Source organism: Arachis hypogaea, chromosome 18, assembly GCF_003086295.3.
Source record: "Arachis hypogaea cultivar Tifrunner chromosome 18, arahy.Tifrunner.gnm2.J5K5, whole genome shotgun sequence".
In the NCBI taxonomy this organism is placed as follows: domain Eukaryota; kingdom Viridiplantae; phylum Streptophyta; class Magnoliopsida; order Fabales; family Fabaceae; genus Arachis; species Arachis hypogaea.
Genome location: NC_092053.1, coordinates 21200569 through 21219209, shown reverse-complemented (window position 1 = coordinate 21219209; position 18641 = coordinate 21200569). Strand labels below are relative to the sequence as shown.

Below are 18641 nucleotides of genomic sequence, written 5' to 3'. Positions count from 1 at the left end.
TTAAATTATCATATATAGTTACAAAAGAAATTACAAAAAAGTATCCATGATTTTAAAATCATTCTTACTTCTCAACATACACAAGTCTAGATCTCTTGCAGTACAAATAATATATTTAAGGTGGCTACTCTAATAAAGATTTTATGATTGTCATCATGTGAAGATATTTCATTTTAACCATTGGATGATAAATTGTAGGGTTTGATTTTTATTTGAAGTAAAAGTGTTATCTTTATTCAAAGTGTTGCTAAACAAATAAGTTACATTTTTTAAACAAAGATCATCATGAGAAGATGTTTTTGGCATCTTCATGGAAGTAATTGCCTATATCTAAATTTGGCTAACTGATGATTTTAGTAAACTACTACAAGAATTTTCATCTCCAGAATCTTCAACAGCACATTAGAAAAGAAATTTATAAAAGTAATGACCAAGAAACAATATAAAAATTAAAAATAGAAGTAAGAAAACAAAGTTGTTATGGTTTTGCTGCCTCTAGTGCTGAGAAGTGATTTTCCTGTGCCTCAGGACCAGCAGAGCCCCTAAAGAGCAAAATGGCCAAACTTCCAATTCCAAAATAGATGAAACATCCATAACAATGTGTCACATATGAACCAAAATCTGTTCCTACAATGCATTGCCACCCACTTCCATGACTCTTGTCAAATTCCTACAACATACAACATCATATAAAAATCATAAATGTCAAAAGCATTATTATTAAGCTAATAATTAACAAGGAAATAGTAGTAATAATTAATTTCATATATGCATGATAAAGTCAATTAACTCTCAAAATATATATATATTGGATTTCATTTCTAATTACTCCTTCCATCCACTAATAAAATAGCATTTGTTTGACAAAATTAGGACATTAAAAATTAATATATCTTGTCAATATATCGCCTTTTTTTTTTAATATGAACCTTTTTTAAATTTTGCTTCAACTTTTATATAAGCCCTTTTTTTTTTGTTTTAGCTTTATGCCAAATTTTTTTTTTTTTTTTAGAACTCAACAAGGATTGATGTCATAATATTATTTTTTTTTTAGTTTAAATTGAAATATATGAATTGATATATCTCTAACATATCTAACCATAAAGTTATGCATAGATGAAATACTAATGGAAGTGAGAGTTTTATTAATAATGAAGGGAGTTGAAGTAGTAAAGTTGATTTATTAATTATTACCTTCTTGATAAAGCGAGCAATCTCAATGGCGTCAGTGACATCAAAGGAATCAAGTGCCTTTGATGCTAAATCAAGTGCATCTTGCTGCATGGTTTTAAGCATGTCGGTCTCACCAATCACTGCCTTGCCTTCTAACATGGTGATGATATAGATTAACTATATATACAATTCAAAAGAAGCACAATGAGATCGATTAGCAGTGAGAGTGAGAATGAAGTGCTTGTAAATTAAAATGGATTGTAGATGTGGATTTAAAAAGGTAAGGTAGTGGTGGTGGAGAATTAATAGATTTCATGTCAAGAAGGGGTTGGTGCTAATGGATTAGCCACGTATATGGATTATATTGCATATGGACGTAAGCTTGGAGCTATTATGTGGAACATGCATGTAAGGATAAGTTTTTTACATGTACATGCTGATCTTAATTAGACTATGTTGTACAAATCAGAAATGAACACGTGTACTGTAATTTGTGGATTTGTCGGGTGAATTTTGTCTACTTCTCACTCTGGTCAATTTAATTAATATTATTCATACTAATTTTATGTAACTAAATTCTATACTTACAAACTTAACCATAATCTATAACTATATATATATATATATATAATGAAAATTATAAACTTAATAATACTTTTAGATTACAAAAATTATTTACACACAACTCTTAATTATTAAAAGATAATTTATTCTACACTTTTTGTATTGTATTTTCTTTTACTTACAAAATCTTTGTTCATTGCTTATTAGATCAAGTTTGTCGCATTATTTGGAGTCTTTTGAGTGCTTCACAAAAATAAAAATAAAGAAGAGTGGATAAGATAATTACTAAAAATCCACGTGTTCCAATAGCAGAGAGAAAAAACAAGAAGTATTATAAGCTAAAGAATTTTAATATGGATTTTAGAAGTATGCTTTACCTGAAAATGGAGATTTTTGGTGTATATACAGGTGGATGGACGTTGCAGACATGCAGGCACATCATGCAGGTAATGTGCTGAGGTAGCACGCAACTAACGTGTTGGACACGTGGCAAAATCGCACGCAACACGCAGGTAACGTGTTGTCATGTGGCGCATTCGTTCAGCACGCAGGTAACGTGTTGCACACGTGGCAAAAGCTGGTTGGATGGCATTTCAACACACAGGTAACGTGTTGTACAAGTGGCAGACGTTGGTTGAATGGCAGTGCAACACGTAGCCTGTGAGGTGAGTCTTTTATCTATAAAAACCAAAGTTCGTAACCATTTTTCTTCATTGTGAGAGAAGTATTTTTCTCTTGGGTCGGTACGATGGAGGGCACAGCAAATATAGTGGTTTACCACAACGGTGAGATCGTACGAAATACGTATGAGGGTGTGAGCTTTGCGTGTGAGAATATGTTTTCGTTTGTGGTTTCGTACACTATAACGTTCGCGGAACTATAATACGGACTCTGTCAAAACATAGAGGCTGATATTGTAAAGAGGGTGACCAACATTCTCTACAAGAGTCCACTTGTCGTATTTAGCGGCCTTATACAGTTTGAGATTATGTCAATCTTCGACGAAACAAGTATTCAGCGGATGTTTTATATTCACCAGCAAACTCAGGTGCAACACCCGAGGATTGAGTTATACGTTGAGTTTGAACATATTGCTACGTGCAGATGAGGTTCAACATGACCCAGATGTGCAAGATGACAGAGTTGAGGCATACTTGGGAATGAACGATGATAGCGATGAGGAGTTCGAAGCTACGTACGAAGCCGGTGATGAGGACGAGGACGGGGATGGGGGAGGTGAGGCAGTGGCGAAAACTATAGTGGCTCCAGCCGCAGTTAGTCAACCGATGGACGTTCCACCTTTTATGCGTGGCTTGGATCTTAACGCCATGCATGCACCGGAGTTTTCCGAATATGCAAACATAGGTACGTGAGCAGTGTTGGTAGTATGTTTACTTGAAGTCGACTGCGTGCCTAATATTCGCCTGAGTCATAGATATCCATTTTTGGGTCCGTGGATGATGACTCCATCTACAACATAGAACATTATTCATATTGATGGTTTCAGTGGCTAAGAGAAGGGGGTTGAATCTTAGCCCCTTTTTCGCTTGCTAACACTTGCTGGATTCAGAGGAGACTTTTCTGTTTTTAGCTCGTCCCTAGCCACGAGACTTTTTGTTTTTGTCTCGTCACTTGGCACGAGACATTTTTGGTTTTTGCTCCTGTGCAGTAGAAAACAGAAATGGAGTAGGAAAGAAGGAATATTACACCCAGATATATCCTGGTTCGGCTGCTAAGTGCAGTGCAGCCTACATCCAATCTCCATCACAACAATGATGGAATTTCACTATAATCAAACAGATTACAAACTGTAAAGTGCTAACCCAACTTACAAGGGGATTCCCACAGAATCATGAAACACAACATAGATGAACAAAGGAACTCTAAGACATCTATGGCTTTTTCTTTTAATTTTGCACTCTCTGCCTTTTTCCGCTCTATGGCTTTTTCATTACAAACCTCACTGTTTGCCTTTTACCATGAGACTCAAGACATGACAAAATTAAACAGAAAAATTCAAAACAGAATACATTGAAGGAGAAGAGAAAAAACTGTTAGCTCAGGTAGCTCTGAGAACTCTGTGCCTTGCACTCTCAAATTTTCTCCTTGCTTCAAACAGTGGCTGTCCACCCTTAATATAGAAGAGGGGAGCCTCCACTTATTGAAGCCAAAAGCGAACCAACTTCTTCCTCCTTCAACAAAACCGGTTCGGCCACATAGAGAGAGAAGAGATAACCATGTATTAACCAACATGCAATTACCTCTAGTCCTTTCTTGATCATCACCCTTCATCAATCCGAGCTCTCCATCCTTGGCTTGCTCTCCAAGATGAAATTCTGGCCCTTGATGCTTCATGATGATGATGACTTCATCTGCTTCAATCTCTGCCTTCAACCATCACTTCGCCACTCTAGCTACTCCCTGTGGTGGTTGAGCAGAATCAAAGACAAGCCATGCTTCAAGAATCTCCCTTGCTGGCCGAGATCTTCTTCTTCCTTTTTGAGCATGCAAAGCTCAAGATAACCTCACCAAATCTAACCACATTTAGTAAGTATCTTAGCCACAGCTCACTTTTATTTTAGTATGTTTTCTTGCCATCATTGTGATGGTCTTTAGGCTTGCTTTCTCTCCATTTCGGTAGCTCACTTTTTCTTCCATGGCTGCCAATGTTTTCTGAGTAATGACCGAAGAGAGAAAGAGTTGTGAGAGAGAAGAGAGAGAAATTGAACATTAACTAATGTAAGATTGATAAAGCAAAATAAATGTTCACTTCTCTTTACTGAGTAACGTGTAGCTCAATGATGTCCATCAAATCAAGTCACTCATATTCTCTCTCATAGTTCCCATGCAACACATTGTAATTAAATGAATTTTGGAATCCATGTAATGTTTGAATCCTTGGATCCGTTGAAAGCAATTTTGCTTTCTTCCTTCTTTGGTTTCGGATCATGCATGAGGAACTCTTATAAAATATGGGCTTGATTGCAACAATATTTGATCTTGGCCCATTAATAACATTTGCTTTCCTGATAAAATTTGGAGCATGCATAAAACAAATGGAAAGCATGTAACCCACTTGGGCTTAGAGCAATCAAAATCATTTGGGCCCAAGTAACATTAAAACAACCATTATTTATTATCAAAACCAAGGCTGAATGTGAATTGGGCTAGCATCATTTTCTTTTTATTTCGGCCCAATAAGACTTGCAGCAAAATTATTTAATCAATATATGTTGAATGAAAAATTCAGATTAATAATTTTGCAATTAATTAATTTTAATAATGTTTAGTCATCACAAATATTAATTTAGAGTTTTCCAAACTCATCAATCTCCCCCTTGATGACAAACAATATTAAAATTGAAATGGAAAGAAATTTAAAGATAGAGTAAAGAATACTCCCTTTGAAGATTGAATTTCTCCCCCTTTCTAGATGTCACATGGCTCCCCCTTAATATATGCCATTTTTACTAAGGGAAGCACTAACCTGTAACATTTAAATCAAGCTTCAAGTAACAATGTTATTTAGCATATTTTATGATGCTAAATGCTTGATTTATGAGCAGTTTTAATTGATAATCAAAACTCATTTGATATCATAAACTGATTTACTACTCAAACATACACATATCAACAGAACACAAAACAATGTTGTTCAGAAAATTTCCAAATATTTTCCAGTCCAGATATCAGAGCAATGTCATTCAAAATAAGGAAAATATTTTTGAAACATATATTAGCACATCAAAACATGGCAAATGTTTAGATATCACAGTTTAAAAGAACTGCCAAAAATAAATTTTCAATTCAGCAGGTTTATCAAAAATGAACCAATCAGCCAGTTATCACAATAAATCAAACATCATAATAAACCAAATACCAAATGCAGTTCATACAGCAGGGATCATAATAGAACAAATGCATTCTTTGAACAAGGATAGTCATGAATTTTCAATTTGAAAATTTCAACCCTTGTCCCCTGTTTTTCCAGCCCCTGTTTTATTCCAATTTCAATTTTGGAATCTAAATTTCCTCCCCCTTTTGGCATCAAGGGGCATAAAAGACCTGCGACAAGAGACATGAGCAATACATAATATTTATAACAAAGCAGTAATTGTTCAGAGTATCATACGGCAGGGAGTATCAAGTCATGCCTTTACAAAAAAACAAAAGAAGGATTGAGCCTATTGTTGCCAATATCAAATAAAAGTAGAGAAATAGTCACTAATCATCAGAAACATTGAACTCAGAACCAGAATCATCTTCATAATCTCCTGTTCCCATTTCATCATCAAAAGTTTGAATCATGAAATCGACCCTTTCATAGCATTTCTTCCAGGCTTTCTCATTTGCATATGCCAGTTTCCGGGCAGCCTTGCTTGACTTAAGCATCAATTTGGACATATTGCGGAATTCACTGAGAGCCTCCCTGATGGATGCCGTGACCTTTGAGGGTTCAGGGTGGCTTTCCAAATCGCTTAGAGAGGGTTCGGAGGCAAAAGACTGTTTGCTTTTCTTGTTCGAAACTCCTCCTCCTTTAATCTGTGACACTTTGTTCTCAACAGATTCATTAGACAAATCAACCTTAAAATATTCAAATATACATGTAAGAAACATGCCATAAGGAAGATTAGCCTTTTTTGTGCTTCTTACTGCTTCCCACATATGACGTGTCATAATATAAGCAAATGAAATTGGAGTGGAAGTAATAAGAGCAAAGAGGATGATAGAATCAGAAACTGTTACTCTATGATGAGAACCACTTTGAGGAGTGATGATATGAGTGATGATACGGTGTAACAGAGAGTTCTCTGGGCCGAGGGATTTGTGAGTTGGGATTAATCCATCAAGCCCGGAGAGGTTGGCACAGATGTGTTGCATGACAGTTTGTTGAGTAACTCCCACTTGATCATCCCATTTATCAACCATATAAACCTTTGGTCCCTCATCTTCATACCCAAGAGCAGCACCAATGGTTTGAGGGGTGAAGGTTATGTAAACACGCTTGACGTAAGAGTGGATTGACCCACCAATCAAACGCATGTTTGCATAAAATTCCCGGACCAGCCCCGGGTATACCAATTTCTGAATGTGAGTCAGAGGAGTCCATTTCAGAGCATCAAACAGAGACGAAAAGTTTATTCCTTTGGTGGCAAGATTTGGAAGGTTCACCAAGTAAGAGGGGCAGAGATGGCGCTGCAGAAGAACTTCTTTGTGAAATTCATAGAATGCACATGAGTGGAAGCGAGAAGGATCAAAATGTGAATGAGTTTTGTGGAATTTGTTTTTGAACTCTAGAGATTCCAGATTGGGGGGTTCGCTTGTGTCATGCAGAGCAAAGGTTTTCTGTTTCTTTTGAGAGCTTTTTGCATGAGGGGTAGATCTTTTTGGTGGTGATGGAGGTGGAGTAGTATGTGATTCTTCTTCATCTTCTTCAATACTTGGTTGCTTGTTCTTCCCTGTCTTGCCTCTCCCTGAAGTTTTCTGAGCAATAACCTTTCGGCGCATGGTTTCGGTTTTCTTGGAGGGAGGTGAATGGGTGGAAGAGGAAGTAGAATGGAGATGAATATGGGTATGAGTTGGAGGAGAAGAAAATGGTGGATTTTTTGAAGTAGGGATTCGGCCACTTCACCTAACAGCGGTTTTCTTTTTCATGGTGGATGAATGATGGGTTGAATATGAAGGGGTGAGGGCCGAATGAGAGGAGGATGGAAGGAGGTTAGAGGTGCAATAAATGAGGATGGGAGAGAGAGAAGTTTAGGAAGTTAATGACCATAATGGCGCGGTTATTAACCAAGAGAAGGGAGTTTCAAAAGTTGAAAAAGGGAGTTTTCCTTGAATCAAGGGATTAGTTGGAAGGAAAAGATATGATTTGACAATATGTATCTTCCAACTAGATTTGAAAAGACAATCTAAGAGATTTTGTGATTTTATTTTTCAAGAAAGGAGTAACTAACTAAACTGCCATGGTGGGGTCAGAATTTATTAGGTGGGGCCCAGGAGAATTTAAATCTGTGTTGCCTCCCCCTTGAACAGAGCTCCTCCATCAAGCTTGCGTTTTTATCTCGTCCAAACCTACGAGACAAAACTGAACAGAGTTAAAAAATTCACAAATTTTCAATGAAACTTAAATCAAACATTCCCAAACTTTTTCTCAAGGTACAGAATCTGTCTTCACAGAGTGGTTTTGTAAAAATATCAGCAATTTGGTCTTCAGATTTTACAAATTGAATATCAATAGTTTCCTTTTGCACATGTTCTCTAATGAAATGATATTTAATTTCAATGTGCTTTGTTCTTGAGTGCAGAACAGGATTTTTTGAGATGTTTATAGCACTCATATTGTCACAAAATAAGGGTATACTATTGATTTTTAATTTGTAATCTTCTAATTGTGTTTTTAACCAAATTAGTTGAGTGCAACATGCAGATGCGGAAATGTATTCTGCTTCAGCTGTGGATAAAGCCACTGTGACTTGTTTCTTGCTTGACCACATATTGAGTGAGCTTCCAAGGAAGCAACACATGCCGGACGTGCTTCTTCTATCCACTCTATCTCCCGCATAATCTGCATCACAAAACCCTACTGCACAAAATTCATCAGATTTAGGATACCACAAGCCATAATCACAAGTTCCCTTAATGTATCTAATGATGCGTTTAACAGCCGTAAGATGGGATTCTTTTGGGTGAGATTGAAATCTTGAACATACACCCACACTTTGAACAATATCCGGTCTAGAGGAGGTAAGGTACATGAGTGAACCTATCATTCCTCTATACCTTGTTTCATCCACATCTTGACCATCATCATCCTTTTCAAGTTTTGTGTTGGGATGCATTGGTGTACTCATTGCTTTGGAATTTTCTAGGCCAAACTTTTTGATAAGTTCTTTTGCATACTTTCCTTGGTAAATAAAAGTACCACTAGGAGTTTGTTTAATTTGGAGGCCAAGAAAGAAGGTAAGCTCTCCCATTAAACTCATTTCAAACTCACTAGTCATGAGTTTTCCAAACTCTTCACACAAGGAAATGTTGGCCGATCCAAATACAATGTCATCAACATAAACTTGAACAAGAAGTATGTCATCATTAGATGCTTTGATAAATAAAGTAGTGTCGGTGGTACCCCTTTGAAATTGATTTTCCAACAAGAAGGCACTAAGCCTTTCATACCAAGCTCTTGGAGCTTGTCTAAGACCATAAAGAGCCTTAGTTAATTTGAAAACATGATTTGGAAACTCTTTTTGTTCAAAACCGGGGGGTTGTGCCACATACACTTCTCTATCAATAAAGCCATTGAGGAAAGCACACTTAACATCCATTTGAAATATTTTGAAACCTTTATGGGCGGCATAGGCAAGAAGCAATCTAATTGCTTCCATTCTAGCTACCGGAGCAAAAGACTCATCAAAATCTATACCCTCTTCTTGATCGTAACCTTGGGCCACTAATCTAGCCTTGTTACGAACAACTTGTCCATCCTCACCAAGTTTATTTTTAAATACCCACTTAGTACCGGTAACTTTCTTACCATCCGGATGAGGTATTAGTGTCCAAACCTCATTCTTGTCAAATTGAGCAAGCTCTTCTTGCATTGCTTTAACCCATGATGGATCCTCAAGAGCTTGTTTGACATTGTTGGGCTCTATTTGTGACAAGAGAGCAAGATTGCTAGGTTCGGCTTGCCTTTTGGTGGATGATCTTGTTGTTACACCATGAGAGGGATCACCAATGATGAAATCATGAGGATAACCCCTCATAGATTTCCATTCTCTAGGCTTTCGGATGGGTGTAGTACTTTGATGATCTTCTGGTGGTCTCACTGTTTCAGTTGCTCGTGCCTGTTCAGGAGACAAAATGGAAATGTCTCCTCCAATCTGACGAGACAAAACCGGGCTGACAGATTCTTCACTTTGAACAGATTTGGGGTTTTCTTTACTTGTTCCAGCCTCTTCACAATCTGAATCAATATCCTTCACAATACTGGGAATTAAGTTAGAATCACAAAAAGTAACATGTATGGATTCCTCTATTGTCCTATGCTCCTTGAGATAAACTCTATAGGCCTTGCTTGTGGTGGAATATCCAACAAACATTCCTTCATAGGATTTTGGATCAAACTTTCCAAGGTTTTCTTTATTATTAAGCACAAAACATTTGCATCCAAAAACATGAAAATACTTAAGATTTGGAGGGGTTCCTTTCCATAGCTCATAAGGTGTTTTCTTTAACCCTTTTCTAATGATTGTTCTATTCAAAATATAACATGCTGTGTTCACAGCTTCAGCCCATAAGAATTTAGGAATTTCACTTTCACATAACATAGCCCTAGTCATTTCTTGAAGGCTTCTATTCCTTCTTTCAACCACCCCATTTTGTTGGGGGGTTCTAGGGCATGAAAAATTATGAGAGATCCCTAAGTCATCACAGAATTTTTCAAAATCTTGATTTTCAAATTCTCTTCCATGATCACTTCTTAAATGGGCAATTTTCAAATCCTTTTCATTTTGAATTTTCTTACAAAGGGTGGAAAAGGCATGAAAGGCATCATTCTTATGAGCAAGGAAAAGTACCCAACCAAATCTAGAGTAATCATCTACCACCACAAGACCATAATGTTTACCTCCTAAACTTTGAGTTCTAGTAGGACCAAAAAGATCAATATGTAACATTTCCAATGGCCGTTTGGTTGAGATTCCATCTTTTGATTTAAAAGAGGATTTTACTTGTTTGCCTAATTGACAAGCGTCACAAGTAAGATCCTTATCAAACTTGATGTTTGGGATCCCTCTAACCAAATTTCTTTTAACTAGCTTAGAAATTTGATACATGCTAGCATGTCCCAACTTTCTATGCCAAAGCCATTTTTCAGATTCAAAAGATGTGAAGCATGTTACATTTTGTTCCTTTAAATCCTCAAGAGTTAATCCATACACATTGTTGCATCTTTTAGCTTCAAGAAGAACATTCCCAGATTTTTCACACACAACTAAACAAACAGATTTCTTAAAGATAACTTCAAAACCCAAATCACAAAGTTGACTAACACTAAGCAAATTATGTTTCAAGCCATGTACAAGGAGAACATCATTTATACAAGAAGAAAAGTTTTTACCAACTTTCCCAACAGCCACAATTTTTCCTTTTGCATCATCCCCGAAAGTGACAAGTCCTCCATCATAGTCATCAAGCTTTATGAAGAAGGTTGCCTTTCCGGTCATATGCCTAGAGCATCCGCTGTCCATATACCACATATTTTCCTTCCTTTTGGATGCTAGGCACACCTACAAAACAATGCTCAAGTAACCTTAGGTATCCAAATCTTTTTGGATCCTTTTACGTTAAACCATCTTCTATGTCCTAAGCCATTGTAATCAAAAACAATTTTATAAACCTTGTCACCAACCATTCTTTCACCGAAAAAGCATTGAATGGGAAAGTGTCCATTCCGATTGCATATTCGCCTGAGTCATAGATATCCATTTTTGGGTCCGTGGATGATGACTCCATCTACAACATAGAACATTATTCATATTGATGGTTTCAGTGGCTAAGAGAAGGGGGGTTGAATCTTAGCCCCTTTTTCGCTTGCTAACACTTGCTGGATTCAGAGGAGACTTTTCTGTTTTTAGCTCGTCCCTAGCCACGAGACTTTTTGTTTTTGTCTCGTCACTTGGCACGAGACATTTTTGGTTTTTGCTCCTGTGCAGTAGAAAACAGAAATGGAGTAGGAAAGAAGGAATATTACACCCAGATATATCCTGATTCGGCTGCTAAGTGCAGTGCAGCCTACATCCAGTCTCCATCACAACAATGATGGAATTTCACTATAATCAAACAGATTACAAACTGTAAAGTGCTAACCCAACTTACAAGGGGATTCCCACAGAATCATGAAACACAACATAGATGAACAAAGGAACTCTAAGACATCTATGGCTTTTTCTTTTAATTTTGCACTCTCTGCCTTTTTCCGCTCTATGGCTTTTTCATTACAAACCTCACTGTTTGCCTTTTACCATGAGACTCAAGACATGACAAAATTAAACAGAAAAATTCAAAACAGAATACATTGAAGGAGAAGAGAAAAAACTGTTAGCTCAGGTAGCTCTGAGAACTCTGTGCCTTGCACTCTCAAATTTTCTCCTTGCTTCAAACAGTGGCTGTCCACCCTTAATATAGAAGAGGGGAGCCTCCACTTATTGAAGCCAAAAGCGAACCAACTTCTTCCTCCTTCAACAAAACCGGTTCGGCCACATAGAGAGAGAAGAGATAACCATGTATTAACCAACATGCAATTACCTCTAGTCCTTTCTTGATCATCACCCTTCATCAATCCGAGCTCTCCATCCTTGGCTTGCTCTCCAAGATGAAATTCTGGCCCTTGATGCTTCATGATGATGATGACTTCATCTGCTTCAATCTCTGCCTTCAACCATCACTTCGCCACTCTAGCTACTCCCTGTGGTGGTTGAGCAGAATCAAAGACAAGCCATGCTTCAAGAATCTCCCTTACTGGCCGAGATCTTCTTCTTCCTTTTTGAGCATGCAAAGCTCAAGATAACCTCACCAAATCTAACCACATTTGGTAAGTATCTTAGCCACAACTCACTTTTATTTTAGTATGTTTTCTTGCCATCATTGTGATGGTCTTTAGGCTTGCTTTCTCTCCATTTCGGTAGCTCACTTTTTCTTCCATGGCTGCCAATGTTTTCTGAGTAATGACCGAAGAGAGAAAGAGTTGTGAGAGAGAAGAGAGAGAAATTGAACATTAACTAATGTAAGATTGATAAAGCAAAATAAATGTTCACTTCCCTTTACTGAGTAACGTGTAGCTCAATGATGTCCATCAAATCAAAGTCACTCATATTCTCTCTCATAGTTCCCATGCAACACATTGTAATAAAATGAATTTTGGAATCCATCTAATGTTTGAATCCTTGGATCCGTTGAAAGCAATTTTGCTTTCTTCCTTCTTTGGTTTCGGATCATGCATGAGGAACTCTTATAAAATATGGGCTTGATTGCAACAATATTTGATCTTGGCCCATTAATAACATTTGCTTTCCTGATAAAATTTGGAGCATGCATAAAACAAATGGAAATCATGTAACCCACTTGGGCTTAGAGCAATCAAAATCATTTGGGCCCAAGTAACATTAAAACAACCATTATTTATTATCAAAACCAAGGCTGAATGTGAATTGGGCTAGCATCATTTTCTTTTTATTTCGGCCCAATAAGACCTGCAGCAAAATTATTTAATCAATATATGTTGAATGAAAAATTCAGATTAATAATTTTGCAATTAATTAATTTTAATAATGTTTAGTCATCACAAATATTAATTTAGAGTTTTCCAAACTCATCACATATAGTTTGAATTACATATTTCCAATAAACCATAAATAACATACAAGTCAAATTCCAATAAAATAATGACGGTTACCTGCGTGCCACCGGTATCTTAGCCGGCGCAAGCTGGTGTGGGGGAATGGGCGCCAGTCACGGCATACGCTCCCATACCCAAGCAAATAACAAATCAAGTGGCTCATCCATCTCCTTACAATCGTACCGTGATGCATGACACAGTGACCTATAAAGGTGCGCGAGACAAGCTGACCCCAACTGTAATTGCCGATCTGATCAAAATTCTGGAGTAGTGGTAGATATTTCGCGTGGGCATATGACGTCGACTTATCCGTGACAGAAGATAATGACGCCTAACATAGCGCATAACAGACTCTCATGTGTCCAAAGGTTGTGTGTCTCTAATATGGCGAACCCATGAAAGATTTATGTAGCTCTTGGAGGAACTGCTCACTTGGGGCTCGCTGCCGAATATTGCGAGGCTTTGGGTGCCCAAGAAATCGTGACTGCTATCGGTCCAACCAGTCACAACCTCTCCGTCGATCGGTAGGCCGAATAAGTGTAACACGTCCTCCAGTGCACTGTAACCTCACCCACTGGCATGACAAACGTATATGTCTTCGGCCGCTACCTTTCAACAAGAGCAGCTAGCATCGCAGAATGTCCTCTGATCACTCCAATTCTCGAGAGCTGGTAGAATCATGTGGTTCGTAAGGCATCGTCAATCGTCGGATGCCACGTCTCTGGCTGGTCAAGCTTACGGGATAGAAGATTCCTATTAACCTGGTAAAATTCAACTACAGAAAAAATTAATTTAATAAATAGCAAAAAAAAAATAAATTAATAACTTTTTTAACAGAAAATAAAATAAATAATAATGAAACAAATTCGAATATCTTATTATTCACATTTATAACATCATCATTTTATTAATTAAAACAGAAAATAAAATAAAAATAATATTAAAACACAGAACAACATATAATTATATATTATTGATTAGCAAAATTTATGTTCATAATCCTAATACTGATGTGGAAACAAAAAATAAAATAAAAAACCACATGAAATTCGAATTTTTATTCATAAATATTTTTATTATTTTTTAATTTAATCATTAATATTTACATAACATAACAATAACCAGAATATTATACTAAAAATTTACAAAAAAAATACTTATCTTATTTATTAATTTAAAAATTAACAAAAAAATCATATTCTAATAAAGAATAAAAAGAATAATATTCATTAATTTTAATAGTTATTAAAAATATAAAATATTATATTTTAATAAATAATAAAAAATATATACATACTAACAACACAAAAATAGAAAAAAACTGCATAAAATTAATTTTAAAAAAAATTATTATTAATTATATTATTTATGTATATTAATATTTAACAGTACATTTAGAATAATATTATCCAAATAAATAATAACAAATTATTAAACTAATATTAACCAAGTAAATACTAATAAATTAATAAAAAATACCAAACTTACATAATTAGATGTTCCAAATAATTGATAACATGATCTTCAAGAGACGTATAATTACGTACCATTATAAATATACTAATCTCAGTCACTCTCAACCTTAAAACTAATTCAAAACATTCAAAAACCCTAAACCCCACCACTCCTTTGTCACTCTCAACAGAAAAGAATAAAAGCAACCCAGCCCCACCACTCTTTTATACATTCGCACTACCAATCCTCACCATAAATGACTGTTGTTTCTGGTGTGGGGCCCACCGCTTGCTAGGAGACACGCGGCAACACACATATTGCGTGCTGTATGCATGGATGACACGTGACGCAGCGCTGTTAACACGCAGCCTGCGTGCTGCTAGGATGAGGACACGTGGCGCGGTGAGCTCAACACGCAGCTTGCGTGCTGCACGGATGGACGACACGTGACGAGACTAGAGAAACACGTAGCCTGCGTGCTGCTTGAATGTTGACATGTGAAATTCGTGTCTTTGGGACCACAGATCAATGCACCTTGGCTTGATGAGCTGAGAATGCATGGTGTATGGTGATAGTGAAGGAGAACGAAGATGATATGCAGTCGATCTCCACTCCTCCTTCGTTTTATACACTAAAGTTGCCTCTTGGATGGAGACAGCAGGCCTGCTTGTTGAACAATACGTAACCTGCGTGTTGGACTATTTTTTTGACACCTCCACAATTCTGTAAAACACGTCAAATACCCATATTTAAACAAAACATCGTTCTTTTCTCCATATCTAAATTAATTTCTGAGTATTATATATATAATTTTTTTTATTTGAGCTTTTCCGTACATCAAATCACAAAAAATTTAAATTTGGATTTAACTAAATATTTGGAGCCATGCATGAGTTCATAACTTCGTATTTATAAGTGATCATGAAATTAATTATACGGCGTGTTCCAATATTTTGAGCCAGGATTTAACTAACTAATTCAGTAACTTAAATTACAAGTAACTAATCTAAATTATTAGAAATATAGCAGTAACTAACAAATTATAGCTATATATTTGCTATTGCCACATTTTTGTGTAGAAAGTGATGTTCAATATATAATTACCTTTTTTAATTTACTAATAAGTAATAATAGTGGAAATTCGGAATTTTTAGAGGTTATTGATAGATGAATTTAATTAATATCCATACAATGTATTTGAAGCGTGCTAACTAGAGAGTAGAGATAGTAATGAATGTCCATGAAGTAGAAACAGCACTCCGATCCGTTTTCCGTTCTCATCAGTTTCATAAAACTCCTCTCTCGTTTTTGTCCCATATCCGTCACAGGTAACGAGTATCTAATATTTCCTGGAGATTGAATCTTTTGGAAATCTTCGTGTATTTTCTAAACAAAAAAATAAAATAAAATAAAATAAAAAAATTCAATACATTAATACAAATCTAATTCATAATATAAAATAATCCTCAATATTAATACATAATCATGTATTGTCAGTAACTCAGTATTGCTATCAGTATTGTCAGTATTGCTATTAGTTTTTCAATTAGGGTTTATTCTTTATTATGAGTTATTTTAGGAGTTCTTTTAAAAGCTACACTTTTGAGATGTTATTGCTGTGACCTGATAAAACTTGAAATTTGTTTATGTATTTCTATAAGAATAATTGATTAATGGCTGATTTTTTTTGTATATATGTGATATGACTGATTGAATGTATGAATTTTTGTTTGTTTGTATATATCTGGATAGTTCTTAGTGTATTTAAATGTTAGCCAAATTTTATTTATTTTTAAACCGGGGTCATTAACATCCATGAAATTGTTATAAAATTAGTAACAAAATTTGTTATAGTTATTGGTTGTAACATGTAAATCAAAATAATAAGCTGGGTTGCCAATGAAACAACTAAGAAGTAACAAAAACATAACAAAGCCACAAAAAAGAGTTGACAGCAAGTCTGAGCATCTTCTTCGCCACCTCCTTCTCTCCACCGTACCCTCCAACTCCCCATATTCAACCCTCTCTCTTATTTACCATTTTCATTCCAACCCTTTCTCTGTTTCTTTCTTTCTCTCTCTCTCTCATCATTCATATTCATCCCCATCTTTCTCAACTCTCAACATACACACACGTGCGGCGCACGTGCACACAAACCACAACATCTCTCGTGACTCGCCACCGCATTCTCCGGCGGCAGCCACCATTCGAATTCCATCTGATGGCGCCGCGGGCACTCTGGTCATCATGCTTCGGAAAGCACCTCCACAACGGCGGGGTTGCGGAGGGCACGGCGGCGGACGGCGGCGTCGCGGCGGCGGGCCCGGTGATGGTGGAGATGTTCACGTCCCAGGGGTGCGGGACATCGCCGGCGGCAGACCTGGTGCTGTCGCGGCTGGGGAGGGGGGACTTCCAGCTGGGCTTTCCGGTGGTGCTTCTGGCCTACCACGTGGATTATTGGGACTATGTGGGCTGGAAGGACCCATTTGGGTCAAGCCAGTGGACGGTTAGACAAAAAGCCTACGTTCAGGCCCTTGGGCTTGATACCATATTCACCCCACAGGTCATAGTCCAAGGCCAGGCCCATTGCATAGGAAATGACGAGAATGCCCTCATTGAAGCCATCAACTCTGTACCCAGGTTCCCTGCTCCTACATTCCAGGTTGGTTAATTAATTAATCAATTCATGCATGCACGTACATTAATTCAGTGGTAATTTTTAATTGTTAATTTTTTTTAATAATTATTTTTAAGATTCGGAATAATGGTTTCTTATCATGGAATTATGTTTTTCCTTCTTGAAATTGGAATAAGAAGATGAGCATTACCTGTAACGTTTTTCGTGCCATGCTAGAAATAATGTTTTTACTAGGATACATGATTTTATCCATTATCTACTTTTAATTTGTTGATTCCTTTCTTAAACAAGAAATTAAATTACTATGTACATCGCACCAAAAAGATATGGTGCCAACGCCTTATGTGGGACTTTTAGTCAATGATCACTTAAAAACAATCGACGTTAATGGCAACTTTAAATTAAGAGTTGGCAGTACTTTTCCAAAAGAGTCATTGCAATTTACATCATATGTTAATGGACCTTAGATGTTGACATAATGGATTTTTCAATCACAATGTCATCATTTCACGCAACAACGTGGGACGCCACTTGCTCACCAAATCAATATTAATATGCCAAAATCATGTTTTTATGGGATTAGTAGGAAATAGGACAAATTCTGTGTGTTTTTCATCATCCATAGGGCTTCAAATCAATCATTATTCATTAGTCATCCATTCCATTTAAATCATTCATACTTGCCATTAATAAAAGAAAGTAGAATTTTTTTCCATCTCCTGTTTTCTTTTTTTATTTTTTTATAAAATCTTAAAAATAAAATCAGAAAATAAAAATGCAAACCAAATCTCATGCTAAGTTTCTTAGAAAATCAATATTGCAACAAAAGTTTATGTAGTTTAACATTTGAGGAAACTGTTTGTATCAGGCAACTTTCAGAAGGCCTACATCAGATGCATTGGAAGTAATGCTGACAGGTGCATTGAGGATGAAAGTGGACAGCAATGGTGTAGCTGTGATGGTGGCATTGTATGAAAACGGTTTGGTCACTGACTGCCCAAGAGGGGAGAACAAAGGTCGTGTTCTTTCCAATGACTATGTTGTCAGAAAACTTGAAAAGCTATGCAATGTGGTAGACCTTCCTCCAAAGAAGACAGTATCAGGAACAATCACTTTCCCCTTGTGGAGTTCCTTCAACAGCAGCAAGTGTGGCCTAGCACTCTTTATTCAAACCAACACACATCAAATCTTCGGTTCACAGAATTTTCACCTCCCAGAAGATATATGATATTCATTCTGTTTTGATAACTATGATTGTACAACTAATTTGAGTGTATAAATATCATTTTCCTTTTGTCATGTTCAGGCTATACATATGTACAGAATCTGCTCTAGTTTAGGTTTTTACTTAATTATATCTATTTTCCCTCCTCTTTCTTTCTGTTCTTCCTTTTCATATGAGCACTGTTTTAAATG

The 18641-nt window shown here is 36.5% G+C and overlaps 2 protein-coding genes across 2 annotated transcripts; one reads left to right on the top strand and one right to left on the bottom strand.

Annotated features, from left to right (window-relative positions):
* Positions 1-205: 205 nt before the first annotated feature.
* Positions 206-1589, bottom strand: LOC112768998 (uncharacterized). The gene is made up of 2 exons (XM_025813383.2): positions 1195-1589; positions 206-670 (listed from the first exon to the last, which is right to left on the bottom strand). The coding sequence occupies exons 1-2, from the start codon at positions 1330-1332 to the stop codon at positions 479-481; spliced, it is 330 nt and encodes a 109-aa protein (XP_025669168.1). The 5' UTR covers positions 1333-1589; the 3' UTR covers positions 206-478.
* A 14899-nt stretch (positions 1590-16488) lies between these two features.
* On the top strand, positions 16489-18602 carry LOC112771571 (uncharacterized). Its single transcript, XM_025816358.3, has 2 exons — positions 16489-17249; positions 18094-18602. Exons 1-2 carry the CDS (start codon positions 16809-16811, stop codon positions 18451-18453), a joined length of 801 nt encoding a protein of 266 aa, XP_025672143.1. The 5' UTR covers positions 16489-16808; the 3' UTR covers positions 18454-18602.
* Positions 18603-18641: the final 39 nt, after the last annotated feature.

Coding starts and splice junctions, on each gene's coding strand:
- LOC112768998 (XM_025813383.2), bottom strand. CDS start 1,332: ATGTTAGAAGGCAAGGCAGTGATTGGTGAGACCGACATGCTTAAAACC. Junction 671..1,194: donor TTGCTCGCTTTATCAAGAAG/GTAATAATTAAT, acceptor TGTATGTTGTAG/GAATTTGACAAGAGTCATGG.
- LOC112771571 (XM_025816358.3), top strand. CDS start 16,809: ATGGCGCCGCGGGCACTCTGGTCATCATGCTTCGGAAAGCACCTCCAC. Junction 17,250..18,093: donor TCCCTGCTCCTACATTCCAG/GTTGGTTAATTA, acceptor TGTTTGTATCAG/GCAACTTTCAGAAGGCCTAC.